The 15,494-nt window shown below is 47.8% G+C and overlaps 1 protein-coding gene across 1 annotated transcript; it reads right to left on the reverse strand.

Moving 5' to 3' along the window:
- Window positions 1-179: 179 nt before the first annotated feature.
- On the reverse strand, window positions 180-2,320 carry GPR182 (G protein-coupled receptor 182). Its single transcript, XM_016165819.2, has 2 exons — window positions 2,168-2,320; window positions 180-1,651 (listed from the first exon to the last, which is right to left on the reverse strand). Exon 2 carries the CDS (start codon window positions 1,633-1,635, stop codon window positions 433-435), a length of 1,203 nt encoding a protein of 400 aa, XP_016021305.2. The 5' UTR covers window positions 1,636-1,651; window positions 2,168-2,320; the 3' UTR covers window positions 180-432.
- Window positions 2,321-15,494: the final 13,174 nt, after the last annotated feature.

The following is a 15,494-nucleotide window of genomic DNA, read 5'->3' on the forward strand; positions in this document are numbered from 1 at the left end:
TGGGAAATCAGCAAGCACACAAACACAACAGGAAAGTTTTGTGAGGTTCCTGTGGAGCTCACTCTTTCCGGCCAGGCCGATTTCTGCAATGAGTGCGTCTAGTTTCAGCTGAGTATCTCTTTAGCCTTAGCTCCTTCCCCAACCACAGCTTCAAGTGCAGATTTTCCAGAGATCAAGAGTCATGGCTGTCTCTACTGTTTATTTCAGCTTTTTTCTTGTGTGTCTGCCTTAGACACAGAGACCAAGACAATAGTACAACACCAAGGATACATTCATTATCTCTCCTTGCCCCTTCTCCCTCTCCCCACCTAAAGATATAAGATAAACTCCAAATTGGCCATCAGTGCTCAGACTCTCCCCTGATCCCTGCAAAATCTCTCACCGTACACCTCCAGCTTTCTACTTTGCTGAGGGAGGAGACTGGAGTCTGCCTCAGCTGGCTATAAGAGATTGAGGAGCAGAGATGGGTGAGGTATTTGGTGCATGGAAGCTCAGACTGGGTTGGTGGTGGGGGCCTGCCACAGTGGGCTGGGTGCCCTCCTTGGTGATGATGATGGAATGCTGAGTAGAGGAGGAGGAAGAGGAAGCATGTCTGTCCGCCCTGGCCTGCACCTTGGGAAGGTAATGGACCACAGCGCTCAGCAGCCGGTCCCGGAAGCTTGGGCTGAGAAAGTTGTAAAGGATGGGGTTGGCGACACAGTGGAGCATGGAGAAGCAGTCGATTATGTCGTAGAAGAAATAGAGCACATGGGCCAAGTAGCAGTGGAGAGAGACATAGGTCCCGTGCAGTGTGAGCAGCAGCAGAGTCACGTGGTAGGGCAGCCAGCAGACGACAAAGACGGCAATGTAGGCACACAGCAGCAGGCAGTGGCGCCGGCCCTCCTGTCGTCCTGCCTGCCGAAGTCGGCAGGCCGTCAGCGTGTTGAAGATTATGATGAGAGGGAAGGGCAGCAGGAAGCCCAGGACAGTGGTGGATAGGGTCACTGCCAGGGCCCATGTACTGTAGGTTTCAAAAGGGGCCATGAAGAGGCACATGGGCTCAGAGCTCTCCACCAACTGGATGTGGACCACCTCCGGCAGCGGGATGATGGCTGAGAGCACCCAGACGCCTGCACACACCGCCCGCCGCACTCGGTGCTGATGACGCTGCCAGGAGGGAGAGGCATGGGTGAGGGTAACATAACGGTCGATGCTGAGGCACACCAGGAAGAAGATGCTGCTGTGCATGTTGGCAAAGTAGAAGTAGTGAGTGAAGCGGCAGGAGAAGCTGCCCCAGAGCCAGGTGTAGTCTAGTGTGACCTCCAGCATCCACACAGGCAGAGAGAGGATGATGCCCAGGTCCGCTATGGCCATGTTGAGGATGTAGAGGCTCAGCAGCCCTGCCCGGCCTGAGCAGCGCCAGTTGACCCAGATCACGAGGAGGTTTTCCACCAACCCGACCACGAAGATGGCCAGGTAGATGATAAAGAGGGCCACTCGCTTGGTGCTCTCGCTGAGCTCCATGTGACACTTGGGCAAAGTATGGTTGAAGAAGTAGAGCAGTTCAGTCCAGTTGTGGATCTCTCTTATGTCATAGGCAGGCCCTGCAGTGATCCCCTCAGAGAAGCCAGACCCCATGCTGGTCGTGACTGACATTAGGACCAGCGAATGCCTAATGGGGAGAAGAGAGAGTTGGAAGAGAAAGGAGACCTGGAAAATAGCCTCATGTTCCCCCGGTAATAGGTCATAGGAACCAGGGGGTATTAGGGAAAGATTCTGGGTCTGAAGAAGCAAGAAAGGGAAATTGAGCATTTGAATATTAAAATAGTACACGACTCACTTGTTGGCTTTGACCCAAGAAGCAGAGATACTTTGTTAATGGGCCTCAGTAGTGGGAGAGACCAGAACCAAATTTTTTCCCAGCCTGTCCAGTCCCACCCTTCTCCAGCCCCAGGTGGGTTCCAACTTCCACTTCTCTCCTGGCACTTCACCCTTTGGCATTTTCATGCTGGCCTTCCTTGCATGCTCTTGCTCTTTCTTGCCATTTGGGGTATGGGTATCGGACACACACACACACACACACACACACACACACACACACACACTTCTAATTCATCCCTGGGAACATCTGTGGAAAGGCAGTTTTCTACAAGCCCAGACCCTTCTTCCCTGAGAGAGGGGAACTCACCTAAGCTTGCTTCGGGAGTACCTCCGGTCCTGGAGGGCCAGCAGGTCTGGACTGTGAGGAGCTGTGAGGAGGCTAGAGGGACTGTGGTCCTGGGGCCGGCTTTGCTTTGGGCTTCAGGGCCGCCCTTCTCATCCAGGAAGCCTTATCACTGGCTGAGGCTCTGTGGGAAAGGATTGGGGGTTTTCCTGACTTCCCCCAATCCAGTTAGAGGGGAAGTCACAGCAAAAGATCCACTATGCAAGTGGCGGGGAGGAGTCAGGCTGCAAGCATTAAAATCCAGGCTCCTGCACTCACTAGCTGCAAAGTTACCTCTTAAAGCCTGGATTCTGTCTTCTGCAAATTGGAACAATAATATCTACCATTAGGGGTATTGTGAGCCATCAAGGTGAAGTGCTTAGCGCAGGGCTGGGCCTGTGTTAAATGCTTTACGTTTCTATGTGTTTTTCACTCTCTCAATTGGCTTGGAATCCCACTCCTCCCTGTCTCCATTCCTACTAAAGTAGACTTGGATAAGGGCTAAAATAAATCTGAAAATCAGTCAGACTTTTAATCACTCTGGCCCTTCCCCCAATGACTCATGCCCACCCCTTGCCATTCTCCCCAGCCTGCATTTTTTAATGGGAGCTGAGAATCTGCATAGAGAGGAAGACTGAATGTGGGGAGGAGCGGCAACGCTGCACTTCGGGGAGACCCCCGGATGGAGAAAAGGAGGAGAACAGTGTCCTTTCTCCCATGGCTCCAAACTTCTTGTGAAGTGTGTGTGTGTGTGTGTGTGTGTGTGTGTGTGTGTGTGAGAGAGAGAGAGAGAGAGAGAGAGAGAGAGAGAGAGAGAGAGAGAGAGAGAGAGAACTAGGCTTCTCTATCCCTCCAAGCCACTGTGTAAAGCTCATAGCATGGATTGTGTTGTTGATGAACATTGTGTTATCAGAACTTCCTGCTTCTCAGAGCACTTTCACCTCAGTGAATCATTTGATCCCTGAGGTACCCTGTGGGGAGGAAGGATGGGCTTCCTTATCCTCTGTGAGGTCCAGAGAAATTGCCTGTCTCTCACAGCACAGTGTGCAGAGGGCAGAGCCACCTGGAGCTGGGCCTGTTTTGAAGGACATAAAACAAGGATGTGCTGTTGGCTGGAGGGGATTTGGTATATACATTTAATCGAGGTGAAGTTCCCATAACAATATTAACCATTTTAAAGTGTATAATTCAGTGGCATTTCATATATTCGCATTGTTGTGCAACCACCACCTCTATCTAGTTCCAAAACATTTTTACTACCCCCAAAGAAAACCCCACACCCATTAAGCACGCACTCCCTGTTCCCCTTTTTCCCAGTCCTTGGCAGCCACTATTCTGCTGTCTCTGTGGATTTATTTATTATGGATATTTAATACAAATGGAATCATACAATGTGTGTGACCTTAGTGTCTGGTTGTTTTTTTTTTTTCACTTAGTATAGTATTTTTGAGCTTCATCCACATTGTTGTAGGCATCAGTACGTCATTCTTTTTTATGGTTGAGTAATATTCCATTCTATGGATATACCACATTTGTTAATCTACTCAAGAGGGGGATTTTTAAAAGTTTGGTAATTAATTTTGATTGTGGTAGAATAAACATAACATTAGAATTTCTATTTTAACTATTTTTAAGTATATCATTCAGTAGCATTAAGTACATTCACATCGTTGTGCAATATTACCACCAACAATCTCTGTTGCAAGGGTTATTTTTAAATTTGCATTTTTCTTGGAGCCTCCTATAGAAAAACTGTTTCTCTACTCATAATACTTCTGACACCAAATGTGTAGGATTTTTCCCCCATACCAACCAATTTTCTAACTCTCTGGACATCAACTGGGTGTCTTATAATGTAATTCAATTCTGACATCAGCCACCTGGAGTCAGTGTCAGATGTCACAGGTTTAAGGGTTCGGTCCCACAAGATTGTCCTCGCTTTAGATGCCAGTCACAAGAAAATGGGTCCCCAGGGTACCCACGTGGTTACACGGTTACGAAGTCAGGGGTTCCCACAACCACCCCCTGCCTTAGTTTTGATAATTTGCTGGAACTGCTCACAAAACTCAGGGGAACATTTACTTGCATTTGCTGGTTTATTATAAAGGGTACAAATGAACAGCCAGATAAAGAGGTACCCAGATAAAGGGTAAGGTTGGAAAGGGTCTTGAGCTTCTGTCCTCATAGAGTTATCATGAACCACCTTCCTGGCACGTGCGTGTGTTCACCAGCCCAGAAGATCTCTGAACCTCATAGTTTAGGGAATTTTTATGGACGTTTCATCATGTAGGCATGATCGATTATTAATTTAATCTCCAACCCACCCTCTTCCTGGAGGATGAGGGTGTGAGGCTGAAAGTTCCAAGCTTTTAATTAAGGTGCACTCTTTCTGGTAACCAGCCCCCATTCTGAAGCTATCCCGGAGCCCACCTAAAGTGACCTAATTAGAACCCAGGAATGGAAGGCAGAGGCCAAATATGTATTTCTTATTATATTACACCTTCACTCACACATCAGACCATTCCTAGATCAAGAAATCTGTCATGATGAGCTATGATGATGTAAAATGCAGTTTACTTTGATTTTTCAGACAAATCTACTCTCTCTTTCTTTAGGATCTCGGTTCCTAGTCCACATATGTCTTTTGTCACTAAGGAGCCTTCTGAGAATTTTTGCTTTCTTCTCCATGCCTTTGACCCATGTAGATGGAGTCCCCCCGAGACCAAACCCCATCCCGGGAGACCCTACTTCTGGTTTCTGTTCTCTCCACATGGACCGCACATTCTGACCCATGGCCATTTCCATTCTTCCCCAAAAGACTGCATTTTAGTAGCTCATGTCTCCTGGGTCTCTGAATCTTCTACTCCAGGACCTTTACCCTTCCATATGGAGACAGCCTCACCTCTACCTTCTCCCTAGCCCCTCACCCCTTCATATCACCCAGTGTGTATTTGGAGCTAGAGGAAGAGATGGTGGTCCTTTCTGGCAGAGACACAGAGAAAAAACTGCTCCCTCAGGAAGAAATAAGTGATAGCTCTGCAGTTTTCATTTGGGTGTTTTTCTTTGGAGGGAGGAGGTAGACAGCTGGAAAGAGAGACTGAGAGGAAGGGAAAGAGGGAGGGGCAGGAGCCCAGGCTCCTTGCCAATCTAGGCAGGAGAAAGGGGGCAAACAGCTTTGCTCCAAGCAATAGGATCCACAGGACTGAAACAATTCCTGGAAATTTACTCTTTCTCCTTCCTCCTCCCACTCCCACTTTTTTTTTTTTTTCCAAAAAAATGTAGACAAGACATTGTAATCAACAATCAGAAAGGAAGGAAAGTACCAGGGAGGAGTTATTGATAAAAGCAGGCAGCTTCCCAGGGTCAATGGGGGTCAAGAGCTTGTGTTCTGACCCTTGAGGAAGGACTGGGGTGGGTTGTCCCAGGAATCCACCCCCTACCACTCTGGCCTTTGTGACCCAGGGCCCTACTTCATGTGGCAAGGGCAGGTGGATTGTAAAGAGCTCAAGCCTGAAGAGTTTGGCAACAATTGCACTCACATCCCCAGCCTGAGCTTCCAGAAGGTCAGTGAGTGCAGAAGCCAAGTCCAGCCACAGAAGTCGCTCTGCCCTCCTGCCACAGCTTCCCTCTGCCAAGGGGACAGCCGTGTCTGCTCAGTAGCACCAGATAAGGGACTTCCCAAGTTTCCCAAAAAAGGACGTGGCTCAGAGACCCTGTTCTCAGCCCTTTCCTACTCACTCACATTTTATCGTGGCACAGTGGAGGTAACACTAGTTTGGGGACCAGACCTGGTTCTGACACCTTGTTTCACCACTTAGTAGCTGTGTGACTTCAGGAAGTTAGTTTTCCTTTCTGAGTCTGTTTCTTTATATGTAAAGTGAGGATAATGATGCTTTCTTCACAGGGTTATTGTTATTGCATGGGGTGCATGAGATGATATATGTAAAGTGCTTGGCGTAAGAGTGGCCCTTTTCTACTCCTTGGGGATAAGGAAGAAGAGATCCTTTTTGTGGAATTGATCTTGAGATACCTGTCCCTAGCCCCACCACTACCAGCCACTTTTTCTCTGAAATGGATTAACACCAGCTTCCTCTTTTATTTAGTTGTCTGGCATTGTGTTTCTTACACAGAAGGTTAAGAACATCCCCAAATGCCATTACAAATTACCACAGAAGAGATGTAGTAACAGCTAACATTTTTTGAATACTCACCATTTGCCAGGCTCAATTGCAAAGTGCTTTTCATGTATCATTTAATCCTCATAACAACTTAATGAGATGCATACTGTGGTAGGCAAGGAAACTATGGCACAGAGAGGTTAGACAACTTGCCTGAGTCGCAATGCTAGAAGTTCAGTAAACTCTTGTTACAGAGATTCTTGACTTGGATTCTTGGCACATAATGGCTTTAGGTAGTCTGTGAACTCCCTGAAAAATATATACAAAGTCCTGCCTGTTGTGTTAAGTCATATTTATGGGGCTTAGAGCCTTCCTTAGATTCTCAAAGAAGTCCCTGATGTCTAAAAGGTTAGACATGAATGCCCTAGAAGAGCTTCTCATGGACAAGAGCTAGGATTTTAAAAAGTGGGGTAGGGCATGCGCTTCTGTGGATGTGACTCAGCCCTGGGAATTCTGGGAAATTTCTTGAGCGAGGGAGAAGTCCTCTTCGTGGAGGCTGAGAGAAGCATGGAACGATCTGGGGAGCGGTTTGAGAAAGGGACGGTAAATTCTCTTTGCTTCCCAGCCCTTGACCTTCCACAAGATGAAGGACAACCATTTCCTCTCTATGATTTCCCCGAGAGAGTGGGTGTGTGGGGTGTGAGTGTGTGTGTGCAATGTTCGTCTAAGGACGAGGAAACATGGAGAGACTGATAGAGACTAGAAGGCCCAGGTGCCATTCCCGCAGGGACAGTGCACCACCCAGCAGCCTCCCAGAGTGCCTTGCCTCTTCCCCCCGCCTTTGGTTTTCTATCTCTCCCCTGGCTACTGTTCCTCCCTCAGAATCCCCCACCTCCTGATCCCTCACACCCGACCTGGGGTCTCTGGAGGCGTGCTGACAGTTCCTTGCTGATTCCAGACTTAGCCAGTTTTGACAAACTTTGGCTGAACACCTAATGTGTGCTGGACAGAAATTCCCCTTGAATTCTCCAGTGCTTCCTGTGGCCCTGACTTCCTAAGGTTTCACCATTTTCATGGCAGCCCATGGATTCTTAGACCCTCTGAGAGTTGGAGTTGAAAGGACCAGCTGAAGTCATCTTGATTCTCTTCCCTCATTATAAAGATGAGGGAAATAGAGGCTTTGAGGAATCTCATGTTGTCAAACAATGTAAGAAGAGCTGGTAAATGGAGGGGGAAGCAGGATGTTGCGGTGCCATCCACCTCAGTTCACTTATCTCTGTTAGATGCTGGGCACTGCCAAGTGCTGGAAATATAAAAATGATGAGACTCAGTCCCTTCCCCCCGGGGGCTCCGAGTCATCAATGCTCTAGTGTTCAGCATGCTCAGGCACAGTCCCAATCGCTTCAGTAAAATGAAATCATTGCTTCAGCCTTAACCTGAAGCTTCTGGATTTCTGTCATTTCTCTTCCCCCAAAACAATGATCATTGAGCCATTTTGTAGCCTTTGGGAAAGGTGTTCAAGATGTTGGGCCCACTTTCAGGAGTCCTTTCCAGAATGTCAGAGAGCTGTGGACTGACGATCAGATCTCTGATTTCCGCTGGCATTTCTGGAAGGACACACACCATTGAGACTCGCTGCAAAGATCCACCTGGGGCTGCAACTAAAGGGTCTTTGCCACAAGGAAAGGAGACTGTCACTGACAAAGAGGTACAGTGTAACTCAACCTCAAAGTCCCTCACAGCCTCTGTCTGCCTCACCCCACCTTGCAGGTCTGTTTTCCTGGGAAGGGGAGCTGGTCCAGTCCTGTGGACATGAGCAGGGCCTGGAGCCCAATCCTGTCAATGCTATGGGGGTGCCATGAAAAAGCTGCCCCACTCCCAGCTCCATTCCACTTGCCGTTCCTGCCCCTTTTATGAAATGGTTTCCTCCACCTCACCCCGAAGGCCCTCAGGGACAGCTGTCTGGGCTCCAGTCTCTAGTCCTCTCTTTAGTTTCTTGAGGAGGCAGCTCCCTCCACCTCCATATCATCACTCTGATATGAAATGAACTGAGACCTTTTCAGTTGTTGGGGTTTACAGCCATCCCTGGTGGCGAAGTTAGGCACCCATTCTCAGTCTCTGTTAAAATTGATCTTTTCTGCCTTTGGAATCTGCACATGTGGCTACAGGGGAGAGCCTCGGCACAGGAAGGGCAGAGGACCATGGAACTGGCACCCAGAGCTGGGGACAGGGCATCTTTGAGGAGTTAGAGGATCACGACTGTCAGGCCCGCTTCGCCTAAGTCCTTCCATTCTACCTGCCCAGCCACAGGGAGATGTCTCACTCCTCAGTGTGCCCACCCCATTCCTTTCTCCACTTTCTTTGCCTCTGAGGTCAGACATCCCCCGTTGTCTCCAGAATGCTTTCTGCCCCTGATAGGTACTATGTCAGCAAGGGACCTTATACTCTTTTGCCTTCTCTGTCTAATCTAGAAACTGACAGAACTTACTTAGTTTCTCAAGAATGAATTCTGTGTTGAGACATATGGGGAAACCCAGGCTCAGAGGCTAAGCCAGCTGCCAAGGTCACACGGTAGTTGAAGCAGGGCTGGGATTTGAACCCACATGTGCCTTGATTCAAAATATATCCTCTTTGTGAGAATAAAGTAGGTCAAGGAGACCAGGGTCCTGGACTTGAGCAGGAAAAAAAGTAAGAGGACAGCTCTGAAGCCTGGGAACATGGACACAGGGGGCTCTGATGTGTGTGTGCGTGTGCGTGTGCGTGTGTGTGTGTGTGTGTGTATGTGTGTGTGGTGGGGGGTTGGGTTGGTGGGGGTGGACAGTGGAAAGGAGTGAGAGGACCAGGAGAAGGTGGTTACAAAAAGTACCCTTAGGTCAGGGGGTGCTTTGAGAAATCCATGGCATGAGAAATGGTGTAAGTGTAGCAAAGATGAAGTTGGAGCCAGAATCAGTAATACTCACTAAAGGTGGTGAACAGGAAAAACCTGAGGACTCCATGCCAGAGAGCCTGGAGGCTGCCACACCAACTCATACCCTGTGTGTTCTTATGACCACCAGTCTGAACACTCGTCATAGTCTTGTTTTACCCTTGCCTGCCCTGCTAAGCCACATGGCTGTACCTGGCAATTACCATGGGCCTGTACTACCTTCTGCGCTGGTACAGGGAGAGGCAGGCGCTGAGCCACCTCCGAGACAAATAACTCTTCACTACAGGCTGTGACTCGGGCTTCAGGAACCTGTCGGCCAGGCAGGTAGACTTGCGAGGCCTGAGGGTCCTGGTTGCGTGTCTGACGGAGAAGGAGGCCAAGCAGCAGAGGGGCCAGACATCAGACAGGCTAGAGATGGTGGTCCTGGACGTCACCAAGACAGAGCATCGCTGTGGCCACCTAGTGGGTGAAGGAGGGCACAGTGACAGAGGTGCCACGACGGTTTCTCATTTTGTTTCTTCCCTCTCAGAGAAGGGGAGACGCCTGGTCTGCTCTGCTCTCTGGGGAAGGTTCCCAACATGTTTTCCAGGACTCGATGTCATGCTAACTTTCTGCGCCTCATCCAGCTTACTGGCCGAGCCTCTTCTCCTTACACTGTGCCCCACCCCCGACCTTGGAGCTCTGCCGTTTCAGGGAGAGTGTGCCCCAATGAGAACTCGCCCTTGCAGAATTCCTGTGTATGGTGTCCCCTCCTCTCCCAGCAGCGCTTCTGGATTTCTTGATGTTGAGTGCTCAGGGGCGGAGGAGGGCAGGGTCCACATTCTGGTGGAGGGATGGGAAAGGGGGCAATGGCCTGAAGCTTAAATGGGTGGCTGAGGGGACAATGCTGGAGCCAGGCTCATGTTCTCAGCACATTAACATATTCTTGCTGGTGACATTTAATCATATGACCAGGGAGTTAATATCATCTATTTTTAGGTGATGACACTGAGCTCTCAGGATTTGCCTAAGGAAGGTCAGAGAACTAGCACAGGGTCACTTCCTCTCTCCTTTGACCACAACTGTGCCTGCCTTATTATGAGGGACGAAAAGAACATCAACTTGATCTAAATATAGAGATGTAGAACATGATCAGTGTGGAAAATGCAGAAAAGAACAGGAACTAAAAAATTACTCACCCAGAATCTGACTACCTAGAGATAAGCATTCTGTTAACATTCTGACCTACATGGTATTACTTTTTCCTTTTTTCTTTTTGGTATTTTATTTATTTGTTTGTTTCTATGATGACATTGGTTAATAAAATCTGGTATGTTACAGCTGTACATTTTAATAGTAAGGCATATATATAGTTACATTGTGTGTTCACCTCCCATAGTTAGATTTCTTTCTGTCACCACATATTTGACCCCTTTTACCCTATCTCCCTCCCTCCTCCCCTCTGGTAACCCCTAGCCGATAGTCCATATCCGTGAGTCTCTGTTCGTTTGTCCTGTTCATTTGTTGCTTTTAGGTTTATATCCCAAATATAAATGATATCATGTGATTTTCAACTTTTTCTGTCTGGCTTATTATACTTAGTATGATTATTTTGATGTCCATCCATGTCGTCGCAAACAGTATTACATTTTGCACAGAGGTCGTGTCCTAGTCTTCTTATTAAAAGGCTGTGAGGAATTCTACAATGTCATGAAAATTTCTTCAAAAACTTAATTTTTAGTGATCAAGAAATTTCTATCCTTCTGAATAACATTATTTACTAAAATGGTATCTTATGGTGTGATATGAAATTGTTTCCTGCATTTTATTCATCATATTCAAAATACAAGACATCTCGATAAACTTCTTTTTACTCATGTCTCTACTCTATAACCATGTGCATTAATTGGATTCTTAGAAAGAAATATATGGTGAGAGAATATGGTTCCTATAAGGGCAGGGCATGTCTGAGCAGGCTCAACCCTCTGGGTCAGTACTTTCAGACTCCCGACTGCCACCCAGGCCCGGTGTCCTCCTAAGCCCTGCTCCTGCTGTCCTGAGGTCTCTGGTTGGCAAATCTTCATATCCTCCTGACTGTGTTTTTGGGTCTTGCAGAAAGGTTTTCATGGAGTCGGGTGAACTGTGGACCCAGGAGGATGAGGGGGTGAGTGGCCTCCTTTGCAGATGGGAGAAGGTGGCATTGTCTGAGGCCAAGGGCGAAGTCTGTGCCCAGACGTGGGGATAGGCAGCCTTGGGTCCCCCCTCAAAGCCTGTCCCTGGAATTCTCAGAGCTTCCTACGGGAATGTTACTTCATATCGCTGCAGACCATGCGTCCTGAGGACAAATCCAGGCCTGTTCTCTACCTCTCCCTGCACCTGAGATTTCAGGTCTGTTTTACCCAATCAACGTCTCCCCCGATATCTTTCTGTCCTTTATCCATTGTGGTTTTCTTCCTTTCTTTTCTTTCTTTCTTCTCATCACTAGTTGTTGAGAACTTGTACTACGTAAATCGTTCAGACATCGGAAACTGTGGGCGAATATTTCTAACGTCTGCAAGGACAGCATTAATACATGAAAATCCAAACGTGACACTCTATGATCCACACTGTGGACTTTCTAGATTTCCATAACATCATTGCCACCTCATCAAGTCTGGATGATTGCCCTATGTCTACCAGGAGGGGGCTGGGCCACTAGGAATAAATCAGGAGGAAAGCATACTTTCTGTCACCAAGAGCGCACAGGGTTTGCACTTCCCCAAACCCTGCAGGTAGCATGCAGTTATCGGTTTCACCCATTCCCTGTCTCTACCTTCCTCCTACTGTCCTCACTAGATTGGAAAGTGAATTGTAACTAATGTAGAGAGGAGACAAGAGAATTAAAAATGTTAATCAAGCTACATTCAGAGACTGCACTATGCTGGTCAGCCCTGTAGCCAGGACAGGACAGCTACAGAACAAAGGAAGATTTCTACTGGGATTGCAAACAATTCTCCACACCTGTGAAGGGGAAACAGCAACAATGGAGTCCTTAAGGAGCTTCCCTACACAAAATAAAATCATTCAGTTCCCCATGGCTAAAACCATGGGCAACCTATGGATTAAAATCTCTGAATTGCCAGCAGGCTTTTCACTTTAAATATTCATACCTTTTTATGCTACATACTCTTCCCCTTCCTCACTATATGTCCATATCAAAAGAAAGGAATTAACAAATTCTTTCAAACTATAATTCACGGGAACTAAAGAATGATATATAAACTGAATTCCCTGAGCACTCGGAGTCCCGCTCATTGTCTCTCTCACTGTCCATCTCATTTCTTTCACTCTGTACACTTTACTCAGTCTCTCTCTCTGTCCTCATCTCCCTTAGTCCCTCTCACTCTCTGCCTCTGAGAAGAGGTCGTACTTTGTCTGTGGAGTTATTCCTTTTCTAATAAACTTTCTTTTTGACTCTAACTTTGGCGTGTGTGTCGAATTCTTTCTACGCCAGTGGAATGAGGGGAGGATCCTGGAGAAGGGTCTGAGCTGAGGATTGAAGAACTGAACCTGGCAACCTGGCAGCATGGCAGAGTAGGATGGGCAGGCTCCCTGGATGTGAGAATGACTTCAGCCCAGGCCTGGAGTGAATAATGATTGGCTGTCTATGAAGCAGGGTCCTTCACGGATAAACAACTAGCCTTGGCCTCGCAAGAGGGATGCTAGAAAGGTAGACATAGTGGGCTCACAGGGGAATGTGGGCCCTGGACAGGCTGTTGGCGGCAGATCTCCACAGAAAAGATTAAATCAGGGGAACTACTTTGTCAAATCAGCCTCTAGAGAACCCACTGGGAAGGTCAAGGATGGCCCTGAATGTGGGGAAGCTGAGACCACAAGCAGAGTGATGCTCCATAGAGGATAGATGGCCAGGGAATTGACTGGAGCAGGAGAGGGGAGGGAGGCGACTGAGGAATATGTAGGAGGTAGAAAGGGCAAACTAGGGAGTGATAGGATGTAAGGTAAAATATGAGGAGATAGCATTTGAATGGTGCCTCAAAGCAGATTAAGGAAGATTTAGAGCAATAAGCTCACATAAGTAAAATATATGGAGAAATATTTTTACTCTATACAGAGACTATGCCATCTTCATAATTTTCCCCCCTGGCTGCTGCACTTCATAACTCCCAAAGCTTTCATGCTTATCCTACTCAAGTTTGTTTGGGGATTGTATTGTTTTTGTTTGTCTCCCAAGACCTCTGAAGTCCTTGCCCCTCTGCCTGTCTGCCTTGCAGAAGGGAGCTCTTCTACTTTGGGGTAAAGGTGGCTATCTATCATCAAACCCTGTCACTTCAAGACCAACATGAGCAACCCTGAGATGTTTTCTTGGCGCTTCCAGGAAACATGGAATTGAGCCAGCCCTGAGGTCAAAAAGATCTATGAGAAAAAGTTCCTGGCATCCAGCGAGTGAGCAGTGGGCCATGGGGAGAGAAGCAGACCATTTTCTAGAAGACTGGGTTCATTATTAGAGCCTCTTATAGTCTCAGGTCTATCCTCCTGATTGACTCACCCACACAGTGGGAGCATTAACTCCAATGCCATGGTTCCGTATGGTAAACTACTCACCTAAAGAAAGGGTTTAAGTTTGTTAGACCCGGGAACCATTGTGTCATTGAAGTCCTCATTAAGCCAGAGAGGAATTCTTTGAAACTTTCTTCTAAAATTAGAGCCATAAATTTGAGAGGAGAGATGCAGAAGTACATAAGGGTTCTTTCTCATTTTGAACAGACATCAAAATAACTAAAAATCTTTTGAAAAAAAAAAAAAAAGCAAGTTGAATCTATTCTTGTTAATGGAATGCATGAAATGCATCTAATACTCTCTTGCCTGGGAGGTGAAGTTCATCTACCTCCCCTTGAGCTATGTGCCCATCATTCTGGCAGATGCTGTGGTCTGCCGGAGCTCTCCCCAAGGCCCTGCAACTCAAGGCTGGGATATGCTTGGGTCTAGTCGGGGTGCTATGTGAGAGTTGATGCCTCATGGGGAGGAAAATAGGGTGGAAGGACTGAGCTCTCCAGTCTCTAGTGTCATGTAACTTACTCTCCTCACCTCTGCCTCAGCTATCTCCTGAGACTCTGGGGATATTACGAGAAAAAAACTGTGGCCCCGAATCCACACTTTTGGGAAAGTGTGAACACTGAGAGGGGTCTCAGCCCCATGTGCTCTGCCTCTGTCTACCTTCTCAGAGTGTGACTTGGCCCTGGGTCAGTCTCTCCCTCCCACAGGATGGAAATGGCCTGGAGGAGGCGAAGGCCCCTCTCCATTGAAAATACCTGTGGACAGAGTGGAGGCACTGAAGGCAACCACCAGGCTGACTCATCAGCCTCAGGCACCGACTCAGCAAGGAGGCCAGTCATCTGAGAGTGGGCAGCATTCCCAGCCCTAGGAAAATAGCCTTCGATGTGGTTCGGTAGCCCTCCAAGCCTTTATGTATTTTGTAATGTTGGGAGTTTGAGTAGAGGAGCATTTCCTTGGTCAGCGGTCCACAGAGAAGCTCATGAGATGGTCAATCAGGCCCAGGTCAGTGTCTAGGCAGTTTCGAGTCATCCTTTTCCAGATCCAGATCCTGGATCTCACCTGTCTTCTCAAAAACTGGATTACTCATGAGCCTGCTCAGCCCTCTGACATCTGCCAGCCAAGACTTCTCTGACATCTCCCAGCCAAGACTTCTCTGTTTACTCACCCAAGAGGCCGAGTTGGGACACGCCTCCTAGATCCAGTGTGGGAGGTGGTGTGCGTTGGATTGGTTATGAAGTAGGTGAAGTTAGCTGGCATCATGTCCCATACAGGCTTTGGGTTTGCTCCGACCACCCTTGGTGTAGAATGGCCAAGCTCTATGGCCTTTTCCAAGGTGACATCTGCTTTATTTGATTCTGGAGCTGACCAACTTTGGTAGATAGTGGAGCACAGAGATGTATTCTTGTCCCTTCACTCTCTAGACAGGGAAGGTGTGGGAAGTTGGCCCTGGGTTTCTGGGGATAAGCTGGTGACCAGGCTCAACATGAAGAATGGTGACCCCAGTGGTTTAGCCATGAACCACTGTAGACTCCAGCATCATTCTATCCCTGCATCTTATGTAACCCTGGGTGTGGCTCCTCTTTACTCACACCTCTGTCTCACATCCTTATTTCCTTATCTTTGCCAGCTTCCCTCTTACCTTTCTGTGAGTTCTTTGCCCCATTGCCTGGAATGTCTCCCTCCTCTCCAAGTCCTGACTCCGAGATTTTCCAAGTTTCTGGCTCTAGTACTCTGC

This window comes from Rousettus aegyptiacus, unplaced genomic scaffold, assembly GCF_014176215.1.
Source record: "Rousettus aegyptiacus isolate mRouAeg1 unplaced genomic scaffold, mRouAeg1.p scaffold_m13_p_2, whole genome shotgun sequence".
Lineage (NCBI taxonomy): Eukaryota > Metazoa > Chordata > Mammalia > Chiroptera > Pteropodidae > Rousettus > Rousettus aegyptiacus.

What these genes read in the sequence shown, in the direction of transcription:
- GPR182 (XM_016165819.2), bottom strand. Translation starts at nt 1,635, where the DNA reads ATGTCAGTCACGACCAGCATGGGGTCTGGCTTCTCTGAGGGGATCACT.